Consider the following 23,169-nt stretch of genomic DNA (forward strand, 5'->3'; position numbering starts at 1 on the left):
GCAGGTCAGGCCCAACAAACTGCGGAGGGGCACAGCTGCCCCACGAGCCTGCTAGGTAGGCAGAACCCTGACCACCGACAGAACAGGCTCAGAGGCCGGCCAGACACATCACCCCGCCTCGGGTGGGGGAGGGGCAGAGCCGTCGGGCGCCTGCAAGTTAGGCAGACCTGCGACTCACCAGCAGATCAGGCCCAGTGACCCGCGGAGCGGCAGAGCCACCCCTGCGCCTGCAAGGTAGGCGCACTTGACACCCACCGGCAGGTCAGGCCCAGCAACTCTCGGAGGGACACAGCTGCTCCACGCGCGTGCAAGGTAGGCGGAACCGTGACCACCGACAAAACAGGCCCAGTGGCCCGCCAGATACATCACCCCGGTTGGGGGAGGGGCAGAGCCGCCACCAGCGCCTTTTAGGTAGACAGACCTGCAACCGACAGACAGAAAAGGCCTAATGGCCAGCGGAGGGGCAAAGCCGCTGCTCACGCCTGCAAGGTAGGCGAACCTGTGACCACCGAAAGAACAGGCCCATCGAAAGTACAGGCACAGCGGCCTCCCGGCGTGGTAGGCACATTGCCTCAATTGAAGGAGGGGCAGAACCACCGCCAAAGCCTGCAAGGGAGACGTTGCAGCTATACAAGAGCAATATAATATATAGGGGGAAAAATCAATAACACAACAGTTTCACCAAGCAGAAAGAAACGCGATCAGTATGAAAAGACAAGGAAACAAAGGACCACAAGCAATGCAGGTCAATTCAACTTTAGAAGAGGTAATATCTGCAGCAGATGGAATGTCAGATAAAGAATTCAGGATATACATGCTTCAGATGATCTGGAGTCTCAAGGAAGACATTAGAGAGCAAAATCAGACAATGAAAGACCACTTCGACCACTTCGACAATGAATTACATAAACAAATCCAAGAAGCAAAAGATCAATTATACAGGGAGATAGAGGTTATAAAAAACAAACAAACAGAAATCCTGGAAATGCAGGAAACAATAAACCAACTTAAAAACTCAATTGAGAATACTACCAGCAGAGTAGAACACTTAGAAGATAGAACATCAGACAATGAAGACAAAGTATTTCAACTGGAGAAGAACATAGACAGCTCAGCAAAGCTGTTAAGAAACCATGAGCAGAACATTCAAGAAATATGGGATAACATAAAGAGACCAAACTTAAGAGTCATTGGGATACAGGAAGGTATTGAGGTCCAAACCAAAGGAATGAGCAATCTATTCAATGAAATAATACGAGAAAACTTCCCAGACTTGAAGAATGAGACAGAATCCCAAATCCTAGAAGCCTACAGGACGCCGAATGTGCAAAATCATAAGAGATCCACACCTAGACACATTATAATGAAGATGCCCAACATACTGAATAAGGAGAGAATTTTAAAAGCTACAAGAGAAAGGAAGCAGATTACATTTAGGGGTAAACCAATCAGGATAACAGCTGATCTTTCAACATAGACTCTGAAAGCTAGAAGATCCTGGAATAACATATTTCATACACTGAAAGAAAATGGGTTCCAACCAAGAATTGTGTATCCCGCGAAATTAAGCTTCAGGATGGAAGATGAAATTAAAACCTTCCATGATAAACAAAAGTTAAAAGAATTTGCAGCTAGAAAACCATCTCTTCAAAACATCCTCGGCAAAATATTACAGGAAGAGGAAATGGAAAATATCAATGAAAACCAACAGCGGGAGGTAGTACAGTAAAGGGGGGGGGAATAATCAAAGAGGAAAACAAACCATGTTTAGTAACATAAATAAACAAATATGGCTGGAAGAACAACCCATATCTCAATAATAACCCTAAATGTTAATGGCTTAAACTCACCAATTAAGAGACACAGGCTAGTAGAATGGATCACAAAACAAGACCCAACAATATGCTGCCTTCAGGAGACGCATTTGATAGGAAAAGACATACATAGACTGAAGGTGAAAGGTTGGGAAAAATCATATCACTCATATAGACTTCGGAAACAAGCAGGAGTGTCCATACTCATATCAAATAAAATAGATTTCAAGCCAAAGTTAATCAAAAGGGATGAAGAGGGACACTACATACTTCTCAAGGGAACCATACACCAACAAGACATAACAATCATAAATATATATGCCCCAAACAATGGTGCAGCTATGTTCATCAAACAAACTCTTCTTAAGTTCAAGAGTCTAATAGACCACCATACAATAATCATGGGAGACTTCAACACACCTCTCTCACCACTGGACAGATCTTCCAAACAAAAGTTGAATAAGGAAACTATAGAGCTCAATAACACAATTAATAACCTAGACTTAATTGACATATATAGAATATACCACCCAACATCAAGCAGTTACACTTTTTTCTCAGCAGCACATGGATCCTTCTCAAAAATAGATCATATATTATGTCACAGGGCAACTCTTAGACAATATAAAGGAGTAGAGATAATACCATGCATCTTATCTGATCATAATGGAATGAAATTGAAAATTAACGATAAAAGAAGTAAGGAAAAATCATGCATCACTTGGAGAATGAACAATAGGTTACTGAATGATCAATGGGTTATAGAAGACATCAAGGAGGAAATTAAAAAATTCTTAGAGATAAATGAAAACACAGACACAACATATCGGAATCTTTGGGACACATTGAAAGCAGTTCTAAGAGGAAAATTTATTGCTTGGAGTTCATTCCTTAAAAAAAGAAAAAACCAACAAATAAATGATCTAATACTTCAACTCAAAATCCTAGAAAAAGAAGAGCAAAACAACAGCAAAAGAAATAGAAGACAAGAAATAATTAAAATCAGAGCTGAAATTAATGAAATCGAAACGAAAGAAACAATAGAAAAAATGGACAAAACTAAAAGTTGGTTCTTTGAAAAAATAAATAAAATCGACAGACCCTTAGCCACGCTAACGAAGAGAAGAAGAGAGAGAACTCAAATTACCAGCATACGGGATGAAAAAGGCAATATCACAACAGACACTTCAGAAATACAGAAGATTATCAGAAATTATTTTGAATCCTTATACTCCAACAAAATAGAAGATAGTGAAGGCATCGATAAATTTCTTAAGTCATATGATTTGCCCAGATTGAGTCAGGAGGATATTGACAACCTAAACAGACCAATATCAATTGAGGAAATAGAAGATACCATCAAAAGACTACCAACTAAGAAAAGCCCAGGACTGGATGGGTATACAGCAGAGTTTTACAAAACCTTTAAAGAGGAACTAATACCAATACTTTTCAAGCTATTTCAGGAAATAGAAAAAGAGGGAGAGCTTCCAAATTCATTCTATGAGGCCAACATCACCCTGATTCCTAAACCAGACAAAGACACTTCAAAGAAAGAAAACTACAGACCAATATCTCTAATGAACCTAGATGCAAAAATCCTCAATAAACTTCTGGCGAACCGGATACAAAAACATATCAAAAAAATTGTGCACCATGATCAGGTAGGATTTATCCCTGGGATGCAAGGTTGGTTCAATATACGGAAATCAATAAATGTTATTCACTACATCAATAGGCTTAAAAATAAGAACCATATGATCATCTCGATAGATGCGGAAAAAGCATTCGACAAAGTACAGCATCCCTTTATGTTCAAAACTCTAGAAAAACTAGGGATAACAGGAACATACCTCAATATTGTAAAAGCAATCTATGCTAAGCCTCAGGCTAGCATCATTCTGAATGGAGAAAAACTGAAGGCATTCCCTCTAAAATCTGGAACAAGACAGGGATGCCCTCTCTCACCACTTCTGTTCAACATAGTTCTCGAATCACTGGCCAGAGCAATTAGACAGACGAAAGAAATTAAAGGCATAAAAATAGGAAAAGAAGAACTCAAATTATCACTATTTGCAGATGACATGATTCTATACCTAGCAGACCCAAAAGGGTCTACAAAGAAACTATTAGAGCTAATAAATGAATTCAGCAAAGTGGCAGGCTATAAAATCAACACGCATAATTCAAAGGCATTCCTGTATATCAGCGAAAAATCCTCTGAAATGGAAATGAGGACAACCACCCCATTCACAATATCCTCAAAAAAAATAAAATACTTGGGAATCAACCTAACAAAAGAGGTGAAAGACTTATACAATGAAAACTACAGAACCCTAAAGAAAGAAATAGAAGAAGATCTTAGAAGATGGAAAAATATACCCTGTTCATGGATAGGTAGAAGTAACATCATCAAAATGGCGATATTACCAAAAGTTCTCTATAGGTTTAATGCAATGCCAATCAAAATCCCAACGGCATTTCTTGTAGAAATAGAGAAAGCAATCATGAAATTCATATGGAAAAATAAAAGACCCAGAATAGCAAAAACAATGCTAAGCAGGAAGTGTGAATCAGGTGGTATAGCTATACCAGACTTCAAACTATACTACAGAGCAATAGTAACAAAAACAGCATGGTACTGGTACCAAAACAGGCGGGTGGACCAATGGTACAGAATAGAGGACACAGAAACCAATCCACAAAACTACAACTATCTTATATTCGATAAAGGGGCTAAAAGCATGCAATGGAAGAAGGATAGCATCTTCAACAAATGGTGTTGGGAAAACTGGAAATCCATTTGCAACAAAATGAAACTGAATCCCTTTCTCTCGCCATGCACAAAAGTTAACTCAAAGTGGATCAAGGAACTTGATATCAAATCAGAGACATGGCGTTTGATAGAAGAAAAAGTTGGCTATGATCTACATACTGTGGGGTCGGGCTCCAAATTCCTCAATAGGACACCCATAGCACAAGAGTTAATAACCAGAATCAACAAATGGGACTTACTCAAACTAAAAAGTTTTTTCTCAGCAAAAGAAACAATAAGAGAGGTAAATAGGGAGCCTACGTCCTGGGAACAAATCTTTACTCCTCACACTTCAGACAGAGCCCTAATATCCAGAATATACAAAGAACTAAAAAAATTAGACAATGAGATAACGAATAACCCAATCAACAAATGGGCCAAGGACCTGAACAGAAATTTCTCAGAGGAGGACATACAATCAATCAACAAGTATATGAAAAAATGCTCACCATCTCTAGCAGTCAGAGAAATGCAAATCAAAACCACCCTAAGATACCATCTCACTCCAGTAAGATTGGCAGCCATTAGGAAGTCAAACAGCAACAAGTGCTGGCGAGGATGTGGGGAAAAGGGTACTCTTGTACATTGCTGGTGGGACTGCAAATTGGTGCGGCCAATTTGGAAAGCAGTATGGAGATTTCTTGGAAAGCTCGGAATGGAACCACCATTTGATCCAGCTATTCCCCTACTCGGTCTATTCCCTAAAGACCTAAAAAGAGCACACTATAGGGACACTGCTACATCCATGTTCATAGCAGCACAATTCACAATAGCAAGACTGTGGAACCAACCTAGATGCCCTTCAATAGACGAATGGATTAAAAAAATGTGGCATTTATACACAATGGAGTATTACTCTGCATTAAGAAATGACAAAATCATAGAATTTGGAGGGAAATGGATGGCATTAGAGCAGATTATGCTAAGTGAAGCTAGCCAATCCCTTAAAAACAAATGCCAAATGTCTTCTTTGATATAAGGAGAGTAACTAAGAACAGAGTAGGGACGAAGAGCATGAGAAGAAGATTAACATTAAACAGGGATGAGAGGTGGGAGGGAAAGGGAGAGAGAAGGGAAATTGCATGGAAATGGAAGGAGACCCTCAGGGGTATACAAAATTACATACAAGAGGAAGTGAGGAAAAATATAAGGGGGAGAAATGAACTACAGTAGAGGGGGTAGAGAGAGAAGAGGGGAGGGGAGGGGGGAGGGGGGATAGTAGAGGATAGGAAAGGCAGCAGAATACAACAGACACCAGAATGGCAATATGTAAATCAATGGTTCTGCAACTGATGTGATTCTGCAATCTGTATATGGGGTAAAATGGGAGCTCATATCCCACTTGAATCAAAGTGTGAAATATGATATATCAAGAACTATGTAATGTTTTGAACAACCTACAATAAAAATTAATTTAAAAAATAAATAAATAAATAAATAAAATAAAATAAAAAATAAAAGAACAGGGATAAGGAAGGCAGAAATAATTGTTCCTTTTGCAGATGACATGGTTGTCTATGTAGAAAATGCCAAGGAATCTATTAGCAAAATCCCTAGAACTCATAAATGAATTCATCAAGGTCCAAGGATACAAGATAAACATACAAAATCAAGTATATTCTCACTTACTAGACACCAAAAATAAAAATACAATAGTGCTTATGATTTCTCTAAACAACATAAGATATGTAGAAATAGATCTAACAAAATGTGTATAAGACCCGCGTGCTGACTACTATGCAGTGCTCACAAAAGAAATCATACAACATCTTAATAAGCAGAGAGATACACAGCTATGTGCTATTTAATTATGGAAATATGTTCTGAAATGCATTGTTAGGTGGTTTTGGCATTGTGTGAACACAAATATAAAGTGTATATACACAAATTAAGACAGCCATGTTACTAGCTGGCATGATCTTACAGGACCACCATCATATATGTGGTCTGCAGTTGACCAAAATGTCATGTGGCACTTGGCTGCAGATTGAAAGATAAAACATACTAAAGATGCCAATTCTCCCTCTGTTGAACACAATTCCCATCAAACAACAGCAAGATTTCAGATATGTGTGTGTGTGTTTTCACATACATAAATATTTCATATATATATTACATATAATTTACATACTATATAGTATTCTTTCCTTTTCTGTTTTCTGGAAGAATCTATACAGAATTGTGTTTTGTTTTTCTTCAAAATTTGGTTGAATTTTCCAGCCATGTTATCTAAGACAGGAGATTTCTTTTGGAGGTGTTTCTAATTACATATTCCACTTCCTTTATGGCTATTGAAATGTTGTATTCCATATTAGATAAGTTTCAGTAGCTTCTGTTTTCCAAGAATGGAATCTACTTCATCTAAGTTAAAAGATTTATCTGCATGGAGCGGTTCACAGTATTCTCTTATTATCCTTTTGATATCTGCATTGTCTCCATTGATATCCTTTTTCTTCTGAAATTTACAATTAGCATCTTCTCTTTTTTCCTTTGTCAGCCTTGCTAGAAATCTGTCAATCTTATTGATCTTGCAAAGAACCAGCTCTTCTGTTTCCTTGATTTTTTTTCCTATTACGGTTGAGTGTTGCTTACCAATGGGTATTTGTTCTGAGAAACGTACACTTATGCAATTTCCTCTCATGCCAATAACAGAGCGTACTTAAAAACCAAAATGGCTACATCACTAGGTGATAAATATCATGGGACCACCATCACATATCTGATCCATCGTTGACTGAAACTCCATTTTGCAGTGATCACCGTACTTTCCGGTTTGCATTTTCATTGACTATTATTCTTATCTTTATTATTTCTTTTCTGCAGCTTGATTTGGATTTGTTTTGCTCTGTTTCTAGATTCTTGAGGTAGTATCTTAGATTTTGACTTTGGACTTTTCTTCTTTTCCAATGTATACATTTAGTACTATACATTTGCCTCTCAAACCTGTTTGAGCTATATTTCTTTTTATTCCTGTCAGATTCTATTTCACATATTTTGTAACTCCTTCACTTATTGCATAAGCATATGGATTGCTATGTATTCTTGGTGGGTTGATTATTATTCCATTGTATAATATCCTTCACTGACTAAATTTTCTTTTCTCTGAAGTCTACTTTATATGACGCCACTACAGGTTTCCTTTCATTAATATTTGTATGAGCCCTTTTTCTATCATTTTATTTTCAACCTACTTATACAGTTATATTAGAAATGAATTTCTTGTAGACAGCACAGAGTTCATTGTATTTTTAATCTATTTACCAATCTCTGTCTTTTGCTGTGTTAGGGCCATTTATGTTTAATATATGTATTAAATTAGGGCTTACCTCTGTTATTTTGTGACTTTTTTTTCCTGTTTGTACTCTCCATTTTTCATTTCTCTATTTTCTCTTTCCTGATTTCATGTGGCTTACCTGAACATATTTTATAATTCCATTCTGATTTATCAATAGTAAATTTTGTATAGTTTTCTAAGTAATGGTACTTGATATTATATTACATATAAATAGCTTATCATAGGATGGGGATGGAGCTCAGTGGTAGAGCACTTGCTTAGCATACCTGAGGCCCTGGGTTTAACCACCAGCATCGCAAAAACAAATCAACCAATAGGTAAATAAATAAACAGCTTAGCACAGTCTCCCAGCATCATCATTTTTCCAGTTCCTGTAAACCATAGACACCGTGTCTCCCTGAATAGCACATAACTTTCCTCCACTTATAATTATACTACTTCCTTTATATACATTTAGAACCATATCAAATAATGTCAGAATTTTTTTTTCTTCAAACTTCATACATAATTTAGAAAATTCAAGAAAGGGAACCTCTTTTTATTTTCCCCTATTGCTGATTGTTGTATTTTTTCTTCCTCTCTTATGTTCTGAGGTTTCTTCTTTGTTTCCTTCTCACTTAGAGAACTTTATTAATCCTTTCTATCATGGCAGGCCTCATTCTTGGTATATTTTAATGTCTTTATTTCTCCTTCCTTCCTGAGGGATATTTTTGCTGGTTTTAAGATTCTAAGCTGACAGTTCTTTCCTTTTAGAACTTAAAAATATTGTGCTTCCATGGTTTCTTGACGTGAAATCCACCATAATTCAAATTATCTTCCCCCTATAAATAAGTTGTCTCTTTTCTCTGTCTGCTTTCAAGATTTTTTGAGAGTTTTTAGACATTAAATTATAATGTGTCTTGGCATGGATTTCTTCAGGTTCGTCCTATTTACCTGACTGTTGCTGACATTGAACCATCAGAGAAAGAAGATGCACTGCCTCAGACTGCCCAAGGGAGGTAGTCAAGTTGAGCTGCCCATGGGTCTCCATTTCATTATAGCCAAAGAAGAAAGGAACTTTGTTACTGCAGGGAGGTGGTGAGAGTTCTGGCTCACCACGTGGTCTCTACCACCCCCCATGGTGGGGGTGACCTCATCAACACTGGGCAATGATGTAAGTGATGATTCTTCATTAGGCACCACCAGAAGGAAGGAAAAGGAATGCTTTCTTCCTGCCATTTGGAAGTACAAGTCTGGCTTCCCACATATTCCACAGACACCATGATGGGGAGGAGGAAAGCTGATGTGGATCAGAGTCCCAGCTCCCTACCTGCCCTTTTCCAAGACCTTTTCCAAGACCACCCAGCTAGGGTGTTGATATACCTTGCTACAGTCTTGAGGGTGGAAATCCAGGCTTTCCACCCAGCCATTTTTTTTTTTTAAGTGTGGATGACGAAGAGAGCATAGGTTTTTTTGTCTGTTTGTGGTGTTTAGCTAGACTTCAGTGGTTATTGTCTAAAAGTTTTTCTATCTTGGAAGCAATCCCTTTTCTGGTCCCTGGATAGAGAAAGAAGAGTGTTCTTGTGGTACCTGTTGTCATTTCGAGGTTTCCAGCTTTTTCAGCTCCAAAGCTTAGATTTATGCAGCAAAAAAAATAAAATCCAGGAAACTCACCACCATTTTATTTTTTCAAGGGGTCCCAAGGCCTCTAGCCAGTCTGCCTTCCACTCCCCACCATTTATAGTCTTCTTATATTGGTTTAATATATAATGTCTAAGGTTTTAAACTGTACTTAATGAGAGGAATAGAAAAAGGCACATCTATCCCACCTTCCTAGAGCAGACATGAAGAGGAGTGACATGGTCAGATTTATCTTTTGAAAGATTGCTCTGGCAGGGAGGATAATTGATTTCACAGAGAACGATAGAGGCTCAGTGGAACCTGTAAGGAATAATAATAAAGAGGACACAGAGACAAGGTGCAGAGGCAGGAATGTGGCAGAGTCGCTCTTTGTCTAAGAGGTCATGTTTATTTATACCAATAGGTTACATTAGGTCATTAGCACCATAATCACATTATTATTTAGAGTATCATTATGGTTGCTTATTTTGCAGTTACATTTAAAGTTACAATATGTAATGTTAGGAGCTTTGTGCAGTTCTCAAGAAAGTTCCATTGTCTGAAGTTACTGTTAGGCAGACTGGGCCAATCCAGGAGCACAAGAGTTTGATGAAACATTGTAGTTATCTAGCAAGCACATTCCTTTATTCCCAGAAGTTGTGTGCCTAAGATCAAGGTGGAAGCTGATAAAGCTCTTGCATGGAGGGTATTAACATAGTAACTGGGCATCACCATAGTAACTGGGCATCCTATGCCTTGGTACAGAAACTTTCCCAGGCACCAAGCATGCCATAGTCATGAAGTCATCAGGGACCCCAATCCCACACACAGAACCCCTATAGGAACCTATTACAAAAAATCAGAATGAGATGCTGCCCTTTGTCTTAAAAACTAACTAGCTCTCCAAAGAAGATATGCAAATGGACACTAAGCATATGAGAAGATGCCAAATATCATAAGTCACTAAGGAAATGCAAAATCAAAGCCATAATATGATACCACTTGTTATAATTTGGATCTGGAATGTCCGCCAAAGTCATTTTGAAAGCATGGTCCCAGTGCAGCTAGAGTCAGAGGTGGGAACTATTAGGCAATGACTGCATCATGGGGGCTCTGATTTCATCAGTGGATCAATCCATTGAATGGAGTAATCCATTCAGCTATGATAACTGAATGAATTCAGCTGAATGGATTACTAGAATGTGGGACCTAGTTGGAAGAAGTAGGTCAAGGTCACTGAGTATGTGTCTCAGAAGAGTTTATCTTTTCTTCTACCTGGAATCTTCTCCTTTCTTTCTCTCTTTCTCCCACCCCACCTCCACCACCCTGTCTCCTTTCCAGCTGCCTTGAGCTGAGCAGCTTTTGTCTGCCACACATTTCTACCATGATGTTCTGCCTCATCTCTGGCCCAGAGCACTAGAGTTGACCAACTATGTACTAAGACCTGTGAAACCATGAGCCAAAATAAACTTTTCCTCTTCTAAGTTGTTGTTGTCAGGTCTTTCAGTCACACAGAAGAAAAGCTAACATACCATTCACACACACTAGGCTTTATTTTTTTTTCTTAATAGTCACACCAACTGTATGAAAGTATTTGGAGAAATTATATTGTATAATTTCCCACTAGCAATATCGTATATTGCTAGTGGGAATAGAAAATGGTGCATACACTTTGGAAAACAGTCTGGCAGTTCCTCAAAATGTTGAACTTAGAGTTGCCATATAATGCAGCATTTTTACTCCTTGGTTTATATTCAAATAAATTAAAAGACACCTACACAAAAACTTGTACACAGTGCTCATAGTCACATTATTCATAATAAGTAAAAAGTAAAAACAACCCTAATAGATGAAAGGTAAACTAAGATGTAGGTGGACCCACATTATAGAATATTGTTCAGCAATAAAAAGGAATGACATCCCTATACATACTACAACATGGATGAAGCTTGAAAACATTATGTTAAGTCAGGAAAGCCAGTCACAATAGCCAAATAGTATATGTTCTCATTTATTTAAAAAATGTCCAAAATAGGTAAATCTATAAAGTCAGAAAGTAGATTAACAGTTTCCTAGGACCAGAGGTATGGGTTTCAGAATGGAGAGTGAAAATCTACTATTCATTTTTTGGTGAGAAACAATTTCTAAAATTAGGTTAGAACACTATTAGATTAGACAATCATACAACACCATGAATATCTAAAACTATTGGACTGCACATTTTAAATAGGTAAACTTTATGGTATGTAATTATAATTCAATAAAGCTATCTTCAAAAAAGCTGAATAGAAGCAATTGCCTTAATATTCTTTTTAATTTTTAATTATGAATCACATAAATAATGGGCAAACATTTTTTCTTGCATTCATGTTTTGTTTTCTGGGTCTTCTTCCTGAGGTGTATCCTTCAAAAGTTTCTTTTTTTTTGCATAAACATTTTCTTTATTCAAGTTTTTTATAATAAATCCTCAAACTGTAAGCTCACTAGGTCAAAATGTATGAAGAATTTTTTTTTAGTTGGATACAATACCTTTCTTTATTCCATTCATTTTCAAAAGTTTCTTCATCAAGAATATGATTATGGCAAATACTCTCAGAATGAGTTTCCCTGAACCTCCATCTTAAATGATATTTATCTCAATATAGAATTCTAGGTTGATACTTTTCCCTTATCAATATACAAGTATTATTCAATCTGCCTCCTGGATTCTAAATACACTGTTGAGAAGTCTGTGGTCAGTCTAATAATTAACATTGGTAGATGCATCAGTTAGGATTAAATGTACCTAAATAACAGAGATTCAAAGTTTCAGCAGATAAATCAAGATAGAAGCTTATATTTCTGTTACATATAGGCATTTCTGAACTCATAGAGCAGCTATATTCCGTAAAATCTGCAGATTCCCACTCTACAAAACTTGGGTGTAGGCAGTAGTACCTTTGTGGTCAAATATGGTTGCTAGGGCTCTAGGTATCACACCTGTGTTCCAGACAGCAGGATTGAAAAGGGATAAAGAAAAAGGCTCAGGAAAGTTTCCAGAAATCTTTCCCTGATGGTCCTTCCTTTTTTCTACTGCCTAGAACTTAATAACATGGTCACATACAGCTTCAAGGGAACTTGGGCAATGCACTCTGTTGTGAGGTGCCAGGACATAAGCCTGGCTAAAAGTTGGGGTTCTTTCCACATGGAAGAGCTAAACTTGTAGTTTCATACACAATGCTTAACATGCTTTTTTTCTCTCAGATTGTCTTTAGAATTCTTTTATTGCCAATGGAATTCTACAATTTCTCTATAATATGTCTAATAGGAGATTAGTTCTTATTTTCCTGCTTGAAACTAAGTATGGTTCTTCAATCTGAAGATTCAAATATCAATAACCAATTCTGGAAAATTCTCAGCCATATCTGCAGCAATTACTTCCCCCATATACTCTCTAGTCTTCCATTCTGGAATTCCTTTTGGATATATGCTGGACCTTTTCATTCTATCTGCATATTGTCTAATCACTCTTCATCTTCATCATCTCTTGGTGTGATAGTCCAGATGATCTCCTAAGATACATCTTTCTTCTGGTTCCTTATGTCTCTTCTTAGTCCTATCAACACAGTTGAATAAACCACATTTGCGTTTTGTTGATTTTTTTTAACGCTACTTTTGCATTTCTTGGAATCTTATAGGTTCTCTTAAAATGTATCCCTTTTTTCCCCAAAAACGTTTATTCCTGTCTTAGTTTCAGTTCTTCTTGTGTCTTAGTCATGATTAAATAGACCTGGTCTGTCTCAATTCTCAGGACTCTGGTTGTCTGTTTGCTTATCCCACTGACTCTTGTTCATCGGATGGATTGCTGCCCCCTTTGGAGTTTTTATTTTGACTCTAGGCTCATATTTGGTTGGTTCAGTTTTTTCTATGAGAATATCTTATGACTTGGATTGTATTTCAAACAGACTTTTGCATGTGATTCTTCTATTACTAGTCTAGACCTGACTTTCAAATTTCTTAGTCTGCAAGGGTTCTGTGACCAGGCAAGTCATTTCAATTGCCCAGGTAAGGCCTCAAGAGCCAGAAGGGGCAAATGAGTATATTACTCTCTATGCTAAAGGGTGTGTTATCTTCCTGAAGATGTAGCCCTCTGGTTCACTTACCTATTGCTGCATAACAGATTGTTCAAACTTAGTGACTTCAAAAAACAATAACCATTTATTTTGTGCATAAATCTGCACTTTGGGAAAGGCTGGGAGGTGGGCTCTCCACAGGGTCTCCCAACTCACAGCATGGAGACAGTGCTCTGAGACGCATCCCAACAGGCAGCAGGTAGAAGCTGCATTACCTTTGAAAATCTAACTTTTCAAGTTGTAAGGTATTATTTCTGTTACACTGACAGGCCACCCAGATTCATAGGCTGAGGATACAAGCTTCACATCTCAGTGGGAGGCTGTCAGCATCACATTGCAAGAAGAGCATGTGGGATGGAGATAGAGATGCAAATATTTTTGGAAAACAAAATCTGCTGTATGTTTTAAGAGCCCAACTTGAGGCAAAGTCTCAGCTTCGGCTGCCCAAGCTGCACAGCCCAAGGCCTTACCCTTTCCCCATGTAGATACTCATCCAACCATGGATCAAAATATTCCAAAGCAAAAATTGCATTTACAAAACTATTTTTCCTTGTCATTATTCCTTAACCAATATAGCATAACACCTATTTATTTACATTATATTAGATATTGCAAGTAATCTAGAGATGATTTAAAGTATTCGGGAGGATGTGAATAAGTTATATTCAATTTTATGGAAGGGACTTGCACATTCTCTGATTTTAGTATCCAGTTCCTGGGGATACTGAGGGATACAAGGAGTCCTGAAACCGGGTCCTGGGGATACTGAGGGATGACTGTAGTGGACATATTTAAAGAATTAATCAAACACATTCAAGAAAAGTTAAGTGAGTATCAGTCCTCCTATCCCGAAAACACACACACACACACACACACACACACACACACAGTCCAGTCCACCACTCTGACCAGGACCATCAACTCTTTCCAAGAGAAGGTGAGCATTCCACCATTGGATGGACTCCTGCTCACGACCCCCCTATCAGGGCTACCACAGAGGCAGTTTGAGCTTTGAATGGGTGGTGAGCTCTGGACTGGATCGTTTTTAAGCTGTACTCTAACTTGAAATGTTTTCAATCTAAGATAACAAACTGATATATCTGTTGACTGAGCCAATTGATTTGCTCAGGTAAGAGTACTCTATTTAATGAAACAAAGGGAGAAAGGAAGTAAGATAAAACAGTGGCGCCCCCTTGAGGGCAAACAGATAAATCTTAGGTAAACACAAGTTGGGGAGTAACTGGTTGGTAAACACAAAGGAGTCCTGATAAAAACCAATATATGAGGATGATGGCCCAGGTCAGAGTGTGAAGGGTGATTACAGGTACAGGTAAGGAGCTGTGGCTAGCCAAGCTCTTACAACAGGACAAGGTAGGAGATGACTTAAAAATAAAAAGAGGATTTGATCTAAGAGATGGTTTGGAGCATGTCCAGCTCCAAGAGGTAGGTAGGATGCAGGGACCTTTAGACCCCTCCCAACAGTCTCCATCAGCCCCTCAAAACTCTGCCAATAAAACAATAGCTGTGATAACACACTGTTCTTGGATAAGGACAATTGACTTTGGCTTCATCTTACATATAAGTGACTTCATGTGTGCTCTAGAAAACTGCTAATTGTATTATTCTGCAATATGTAAACTAAACTAGAACACTACATCCTGACCTCTGCCCAGCTCCACTGCCAGAGTCTCAAGCTTTCATGGGCATCATAGCCACTGATGCATCTTCCTAAAACACAGGTGGCTGGGACCCACTCCAAGGGTTTCTGACCCAGCAGATCTGGGATGGGCCTGGGAACGTGCCTTTCTAATAAATTCCCGGGGATTCCACTTTGAATACCACTGAGCTAGATTACTGCCTCAGAGCCCTTCATACACAAAAGTTCTAGAGCTGCCACTGTCAAGATCACTTTTTTGCTGGGATAAATGGGAACTAGAGATACTTAGTTCTTGAATATTGTTGAGGTGGGACCTAGCGCTATTCACAGGAGCTTAAGTTTTTAGGAATTCTTAAGTTTGTTTAAGAGAAATCAAGAAATGTCTAAATCCAGCCCCTGTCCTAGCCCCTCTTCCCCACTTGTTAAGATTTATTGAGGTATAGCTGGTATACAAAATAATTGCACACACTTAAAGTGTGCATTCTGATGATTCTGATCATACAAATATGCCTCCTACACTACCACAGCAACCAAAGTACTAAACACATCCATCTCCTTCAAAAATGTCCTTATGTTCTTCTGTTTTCTATTTATGTGGCTGCTTGGGTTTTGTGATTTAAAAAAATCAACATAAGAGCTCTCCTTTTCTTTTTGAGAACTCAGTAGCAGATTTATTAGAAGCAAGCAAGGAAAGCTCTCACAGCATGGGAGAGTCCCAAAAAGGGTACTACCGGTGAAGAGCTATCCTCTTATTTTAAAGTACACAAAGGTAGTATCAGGGGAAGGAGGGGAGAGAAAGGAAAGAAACTGGGGAATGAGAGCAATCAAATTATGTAAAGTGCATGTATGAATGTAGCCTAATGAATCCCCCTATTACACATAATTATAATACACCAATAAAAATAAATTTGAAATATCAAGTGCAGAAACCCACATTGTAAACTACAGGTATAATGTTGGACATCAGATCTCCAGAACTTATTCCCTTTGCTTACCTGAAAATTAACACCCATTGGACAACAATTTCCTACTCTCCTCAGCCCCAGTTCCTCCCTCACCATTCTGTTCTCCATATCTATGAGTTTATTTCTAGTTCCCTATAACACCCTCCATATCTGCGAGTTTATTTCTAGTTCCCCATAACATAACATAATCGTGCCTGCCTGGGCCCTCAGTGTGGTTAACTCTCTGCCCCAGTACATGCCCCTAAGAACTGAAAAAAAAGCCCTCCCCTGCCACAGCCCACCCCTCCTGGCAGTTCTCAGTCCTTCCTCCTATGCAATTTCTCTTCTCCTTGTGTTCACTGTTCTGTTCCACAATCTGTCCACCCTCAACTCAAGCTCCTGATATTTGTCACAGACTCTCCTAGCTCTGACACAGCCTCACAGCCAGGTGACTCCATCCTAGAAATCCCAGATGTCTGGCTTCATGGCCTCTGGGCGCTCCTTGCCCAGCTAGGACCTATAACTGAGCAGTTGATCCTTCTAACAGAACAGGTGTCTGTGGGAAAAACATTAAAAGACCTGCTATCAATCATTTTCACTATAATAAGAATTACTATCTCCCATGGGAATTTGCATTTCAAGTCTTAAAGTTTTTCCCTTATCATGAGGAATTTCTGATATTAGTGAGCTGGTGGAAGATGGTATTTGTAGAAGTTCTTTCCCCCCCAGGTGAACATAATTGTAGTGGGTGTCACTACAACACAGATCTATGAAGACTGTTTAGCACCTCCACTATCATGTTGGCAGACCTCCAAGCCCCCAAGCCACAGAAAAAACAAACCCTAGCCCCCTAAGGAAATAAGCTCACCTACCAATTGCCAAGAGGGGAAGTCCCTACATACCCAGGTTCCAGCCTCAGGACAGCTAGCTTCAAGATGGCGCCATTCTCAAACCAACTGGTGGTCTAAAGCCAAGTTATCCCCAGCTCACATACCCTTTAGAGTCAAAGTCCTCTCTCCTGAACACTGTCACTCTCCTCTACCTATCAAAGGAGCACATTCTCCACTGCCTTTGAATCTCACCCCCAGCCCTCCTCTTCTTCCCACCCCAGATCCTAGGAGAATGATCAGCATTGTTCCATGTGCCCAGGGTTGCTAGGCAAATGCACTGATAGAAGTCAAGTTGATCAAAATCCAAAGTGAGAGCCAGAAATGATGGGACAGGGGCAGGGGCAGTGGAAGGACCTTTGATAAGATACAGAGACTGACAGGACACTCTACAGAGTCCATCAGCACAACCAATTAATCCTCCTTCCCCACTCCAAGCATTTCTCTGACCCTCCAGAAGGGGATCCAATCATCACAGCAGAGGGTCTTGCTCACCATTTCCATTGCACCTAAATCCATACTGGGCAATGCATATTGGGAGAGCTTTACATCTGCCTTGTTGGATGCAAAATTAGAAAATGTTGCCTTTTTTCATTTTCTAGTCTCCAAAGAAAAGTTTATCATCCAAATCCTCCCCATATTCCCAAACTGAACACTTCATTCATTTCAGTGTAATAAAGTGAAGTGTCAATTGGACAATGCTACATTGAAATTTGTTTTTCCTTCTTAAAAGCTATCTAATTTTCTCCTCTGGTATTTACTACAAAAAGATGTAGTAGGTCATGTGCCAACTGACTTCTTTCTAAGATATTGTACCAAGTCAGGAGATTGTTTTCCTTTTTTTCCCTTGAATCAGCCCAACCTCATTAGTTTACCTGATCACTTTTTTCCTGTATAGATTTTTTTTTTTATTTCCCGTGTCCTCTCTAATCTCAAGCTAAGATGCTTTCAACTGACATATCATCCTTCAAACTCAGTCGCACAGCTTAGAAGTCACAGAAACCATTCACCAGAGAAGTCACCTTTGTTTGTGAGGGGACTCACTGCTGTGGGCCTCACTCTGGCCTCAGGGTTCAAAGACCCTCCCTGCTCCCTCCTAGACTGAGTCAGGACTCACATGGGAGGCCCACCCGCCCAGTGCTGTCCAGTGGGGTCAGTTATGATTCCAGCTTGTTAACATGCCCAAGTCTTGCTCCAGAGATAAGAAAGTAAAGAGAATAAATGCATATTCATCATTCCCATTGAGCTGTGGGATGAAATACTTATTTGGGACTTAATGATTCCAGGTAGGAGGGCAGTGAAAAATAGAGCCCATGAGAAGCCGGTGTTTTATCACGCAGTTTCTAAAATGTGAGCACTTAGTGCTCTTTCATTACCATACGTTATTATAGCTCTATAAGAATCATTTCTAGGAAATCAATCCCAAACTTCAAAACCTTTCCAAAAAAAAAAAAAAAAGCTAGTAGGCAGAGTTTAGAAGCCTTGTAAATGGAGAGAAATTGAGAAATCATACTTTCTATATTTGAGGGTTCACTCCAGCCGTATCAGGCTCAGACATTATCCACCCTCCATGAGCAACGCACAGACAGGAGGTTTGTGGCTCTCTTCTCAAGCCGCGATTTCAAAAGATGGCAACATTTTTAATAATGTTATGACTTCCCTGTTTTTCAGATGGGAAAACTGAAGCCCAGAAACTGTAGGTAAAATTGCACCAAGTGAAAATGAAAGCAGGGGGTGGACCGCATCTATTTTGATTTCCAACTCAACCATTCCTCCACTGGAGGCCCAGCAGGTTTGGGGAGTACCTCTGCCCAGCCCCACTCCATCTCTGGTGTTCCCGCTGCCCTTGTGGAATCCAGGCATTCATTCCAGGGAGTGTGATCATTTGCCCTGCAATTTGCTGGCCACACTGGCACAGAAACTTCTGCGAGGCTTTTGACTCCTGCTCCCCAACTGAGATCAAGACCTGGAGAAAGGACTTAAGGGAAACACCCCAGCCTGACTGCAGCCTCAGGAATATCCCAGCATCTAAGGAAAACCATTCCATCTACCTGAGCTGCAAAATGTCACTAGGCTGGGCTGGGGTTGTGGCTCAGCGGTAGAGCGCTCACCTCGCACGTGTGAGACCCTGGGTTCGATCCTCAGCACCACATAAAAATAAATGAATAAAATAAAAGTGTTGTGTCTAACTACAACTAAAAAAATAAATAAATACTAAAAAAAAATGTCACTAGGCCGAGACACGGATGGTGGTGCAAGTACATAAAATCCACATTAGGCTGTGATGATGCTTTTAGATGTGCATCGACCCAGACAGCTAGAGGCACTTTACAGTCCCTTCCTCACTGTGTCTTCATTCAGAACCACCCACTGCGCACACTCTGAGGACTTTCCTGGCATAGTGCTTCTCAAACCCTAATGTGAACAGGAATCTCCCGGGGATTTATTCAAACAGAGTCAGCCTCAGAACATCCGTGGGTGGGAGGCCTGAGGCTCTGTGTTCTTCAAAAGCAGAAATGAGGTTGATTCTGAAGCTCTGAGGACCATTCTTGGGATAGCAAAGCCCTGGAGCACTGTTTGGAAACCACAGTTGTGAGGAACAACTGGCCCCTAACCCAGAGTGGTCCACTGTGATAGGGCTCAAGTGGAGGTTGAAGACATTGCTGACATAACTGTGTTAACACCAGACCAGATTATTGGGGTGAACCATATAAGCAAAGGCCTCTGGAGAACAGGTTCTGAAGGAGCCCAGGAAATTAGTAAAATAAGATTTACTCACGGGAGAAGCGGGCAAGTGGTCTAGCATTCTTATCTCCAGCTTCATTTGCAACTAGGGGAAAAAAACAGACATGCAATTAAGAACAAGGTATGCAAAAAAAAAAAGAAAGAAAGAAAGAACAAAGCATCATGTGTGTCTACAGAATATGCCCAAGATACCAGATACAGGCTTTTCTCTTGATGCTGCAACATTATGAATTTGAGCCTTAATGTAGATAAAAGCAATTTTACCCTTTCTAGGTTTCCATTGCTACTCTCAATTCCTAAATGAGGTCAATGTTTCAGTCATTTTGATTAGAACATTTGAATAAACTGGAGAGATCATAAATGACATCTAGTCAAATATGCCTGGAGAAAGTAACTGATTTGAATCTGATTAGTAAGAAGCACATGTACCAACTTTCCATATGAGGGATATCCTCGACCCTGGGCCTCCTCTGATGGGACTGTCCCTCAACACACAAAAGCACACCAAACTCCTAAAATGATTCCAGTGTTCTTAGGTCCATGGGGGCAAAGCCAAAGCAGGGATTCAGAAGATAATGACCAAGTTGTGTTTGGTTAGAAAGTCTTAAATTTGGATGTTAACAAACAGGAGAGTTCATAAAGGGAAATCAACAAAACTGCCCAGAGAACTAGCACAGAAAAACTTGGTCATAAAACTTCTCTGAAGAGCAGTTTTCCACCTTAGAAAATTGGCTATAATTTTCCATCCAGTACCTGGAGTCACAATTAATTTTCCCTGTAATTTATGAACCCATCTTTGTGGATTAAAAAAACTCACTTATTTAGTTTTGCTCACTTTAAGTATCACTTCTAATTTTCATAAAGATGACACTATGGTTGTTTTGTATAAATAGGACAGACAGAAATATTTGTGATCTGCTTGAATGTATATCCAAAGCAACCAACAGGAAAACCCCATTCCTTTTAGCTCAGGGGGAAAAAAATAATGAATTTATATTCAGAATAAAAGATAGCTGGTATAATAATTATTACATAAAAAGTTGTAGTAGGCAGACAAAAGAAATATCAACTTCCTGAATATCATTTTGCAAAGAGTGAAAGGAGTCACAAAAATTCCTTTGGCAGTCACACAAAGGTAAACATTAGACGTTGACTACATTGGGACAACTTTTTTTTAAAATTAATGAACTTAACCTCTGTCTCTTCCTGCCTCCACTCTCCTTGTATATTACAAACATGACATTAGACAAAAAATGACCAGCAGGGGGAGGTGACACTTCATCCAGCTGCTGTCATCTCCCACACCACAGCATTTCTAAACAGAAAAAGAGAGTGATCAGCTTCCTAGGCTCTGGACCAAATACATTTTAGAAGAAAGGATTCTCAACTCAAAAAAGGGCCCAGGTGCTCCCTGAGAAATGGGTGTTTTCTTGTCTCCTAAAGCCTTTTGTGGAACTGCCACCTGAATGGAAATCATTTGCATTCATATTCCTGCCTCCTCCACGCAGAGGTACTTCAGAAACACTTCAGAACAGCATCCTGCTCTCCCAGGAGGAGTCTTTAGGCATAATTTCACATCCTTGCATGAAATTATCATAACTAAGTCTGAGAGACATTATGAGCACTTGAAAAACTTGGATAACTCTCTGGAGTTTTCTAGAATCAAAGTTATAACAAAAAAAATAAATTAAATAAAATAAAATAAAAAGAAGGGAGAAAAGGGCAGGGGAAGAGGAGCAACAAGTCCAGGTTAGTTATAAACATGAGTTCCCCTGATCCCTGAGTTCAGCTGTTACTTCTTTCGACACCATAGATCTCTGAAGAAAATAATAAAATGGGGTATTTTTCTCAAAACCTTTGCTGCAGAAACTGATGGACTGCAAAATTACAGAGATGATCGCAATGGCTGAGAACACGAGCACCCACCTGGGGGAGTGTGGTTCTCCCAGAGCCCCATAAAGTCCCCAGTGACCTTAAGATGTCCCATGAAGTCCCACTCAGCCAGGGACCTCCCCACCTGACACTCTGTCCATGGATGAGAATTGCTGACCCAGTTCCAAGTCAGGCCAGGAGAGGAGGGAATCATGATCCAGGCCAGCAGGGTTCCAGCAGAGTTGCCCTTACCCAGAAGGAACATGAACCCTGCTACCAGTGTTATTTTCCAACATGCAGACCTGATGCCACAACTTCCTGCTAAAAGGTCTCTGGGGATGTCCCAACACCTACAAGACACAAGCCAGCTCACGTGGCCTGGAATCAAAAATCTGACTCCCACATCAATGTTTATAGAAGCTCAAGTCACAATAGCTAAACTATGGAACCAACCTAGGTGCCCTTCAATGGATGAATGGATAAAAAACATATATATATATATATATATATATATATATATATATATATATATATATAGTACATGTACACAAGAGAGTATTACTCAGCCTTAAAGAATGAGATTATGGCATTTGCCAGCAAATGGATGGAACTGGAGAATATTATGTTAAGTGAAATAAGCCAACCCCAAAGAACCAAAGGCCGAATGTTTTCTCTGATATGTGAATGCTAACTCACAATAAGGTGGGGAGGGGTGAGAGGGTGCGAGTTGGGGAGGGGGCATGGGCATAGGAATGATAGTAGAATGAATCGGACATTATTACCCTATGTGTATATATGATTACATGACCTGTGTCATTCTACATCATGTACAACCAGAAGAATGAGAAGTTATACTCTATTTATGTATGATGTGTCAAAATGCATTCTACTGTCATGTATAACTAATTAGAATTTTTAAAAATTTAAAAAAAACTGATTCCAACTTATTCCCCCCTATTGGGTCCGTCAGCTTCCCATCCCAACAAATGCCTGAGATAGTTAATTCATAAAGAGAAAAGATTTGTCTTTGCTCATGGTTTGAGAGGTCCCAGTCCATGACCAGGCAGACTCGTGGCCTTTGCGCCTTGGTTGGAGGTTCCCGATGGTGGTAGCAGGAGTGTTTGATGGAGAAAAACCACTCACTTCCTTGCCAAGAAGCAAAAGAGAATGAGGACAGGACCAGGGTCTCACAATCCCCTTTGAGTGCATGCCCCCAGTGACCTAAAGGCCTGCATGAAGTCCCATTTCTTTCACTACCTCCCAATAGCACCACCCTGAAGACAAAGCCTTTAACACATGGGCCTTCGGGGACAGTCGAGAGCCAAACTGTAGCAACTCTATTTCCCAGAGTTTAGTGGCCACTTGCATGCATTCCCCAAATGTGCCCTTGACAGACTCTCCCCTCCTCACTACACTTCTGCTGCCAATC

The 23,169-nt window shown here is 39.6% G+C and overlaps 1 protein-coding gene across 3 annotated transcripts in view; it reads right to left on the reverse strand.

Annotated features, from left to right (window-relative positions):
* Pde1c (phosphodiesterase 1C) overlaps positions 1–23,169 on the reverse strand; it is a 511,610-nt gene that overhangs the window by 408,982 nt on the left and 79,459 nt on the right. For 2 of the 3 annotated variants that reach the window (XM_076863774.2, XM_076863775.2), the window contains exon 2: positions 19,903–19,953. The exons of the other annotated variant lie outside the window; for it this stretch is intronic. In XM_076863774.2, coding sequence (XP_076719889.2) covers positions 19,903–19,953 — 51 coding nt within the window. The remainder of the gene's footprint in view (positions 1–19,902; positions 19,954–23,169) is intronic. 3 annotated transcript variants of the gene reach the window in all.

This window comes from Callospermophilus lateralis, chromosome 1, assembly GCF_048772815.1.
Source record: "Callospermophilus lateralis isolate mCalLat2 chromosome 1, mCalLat2.hap1, whole genome shotgun sequence".
In the NCBI taxonomy this organism is placed as follows: domain Eukaryota; kingdom Metazoa; phylum Chordata; class Mammalia; order Rodentia; family Sciuridae; genus Callospermophilus; species Callospermophilus lateralis.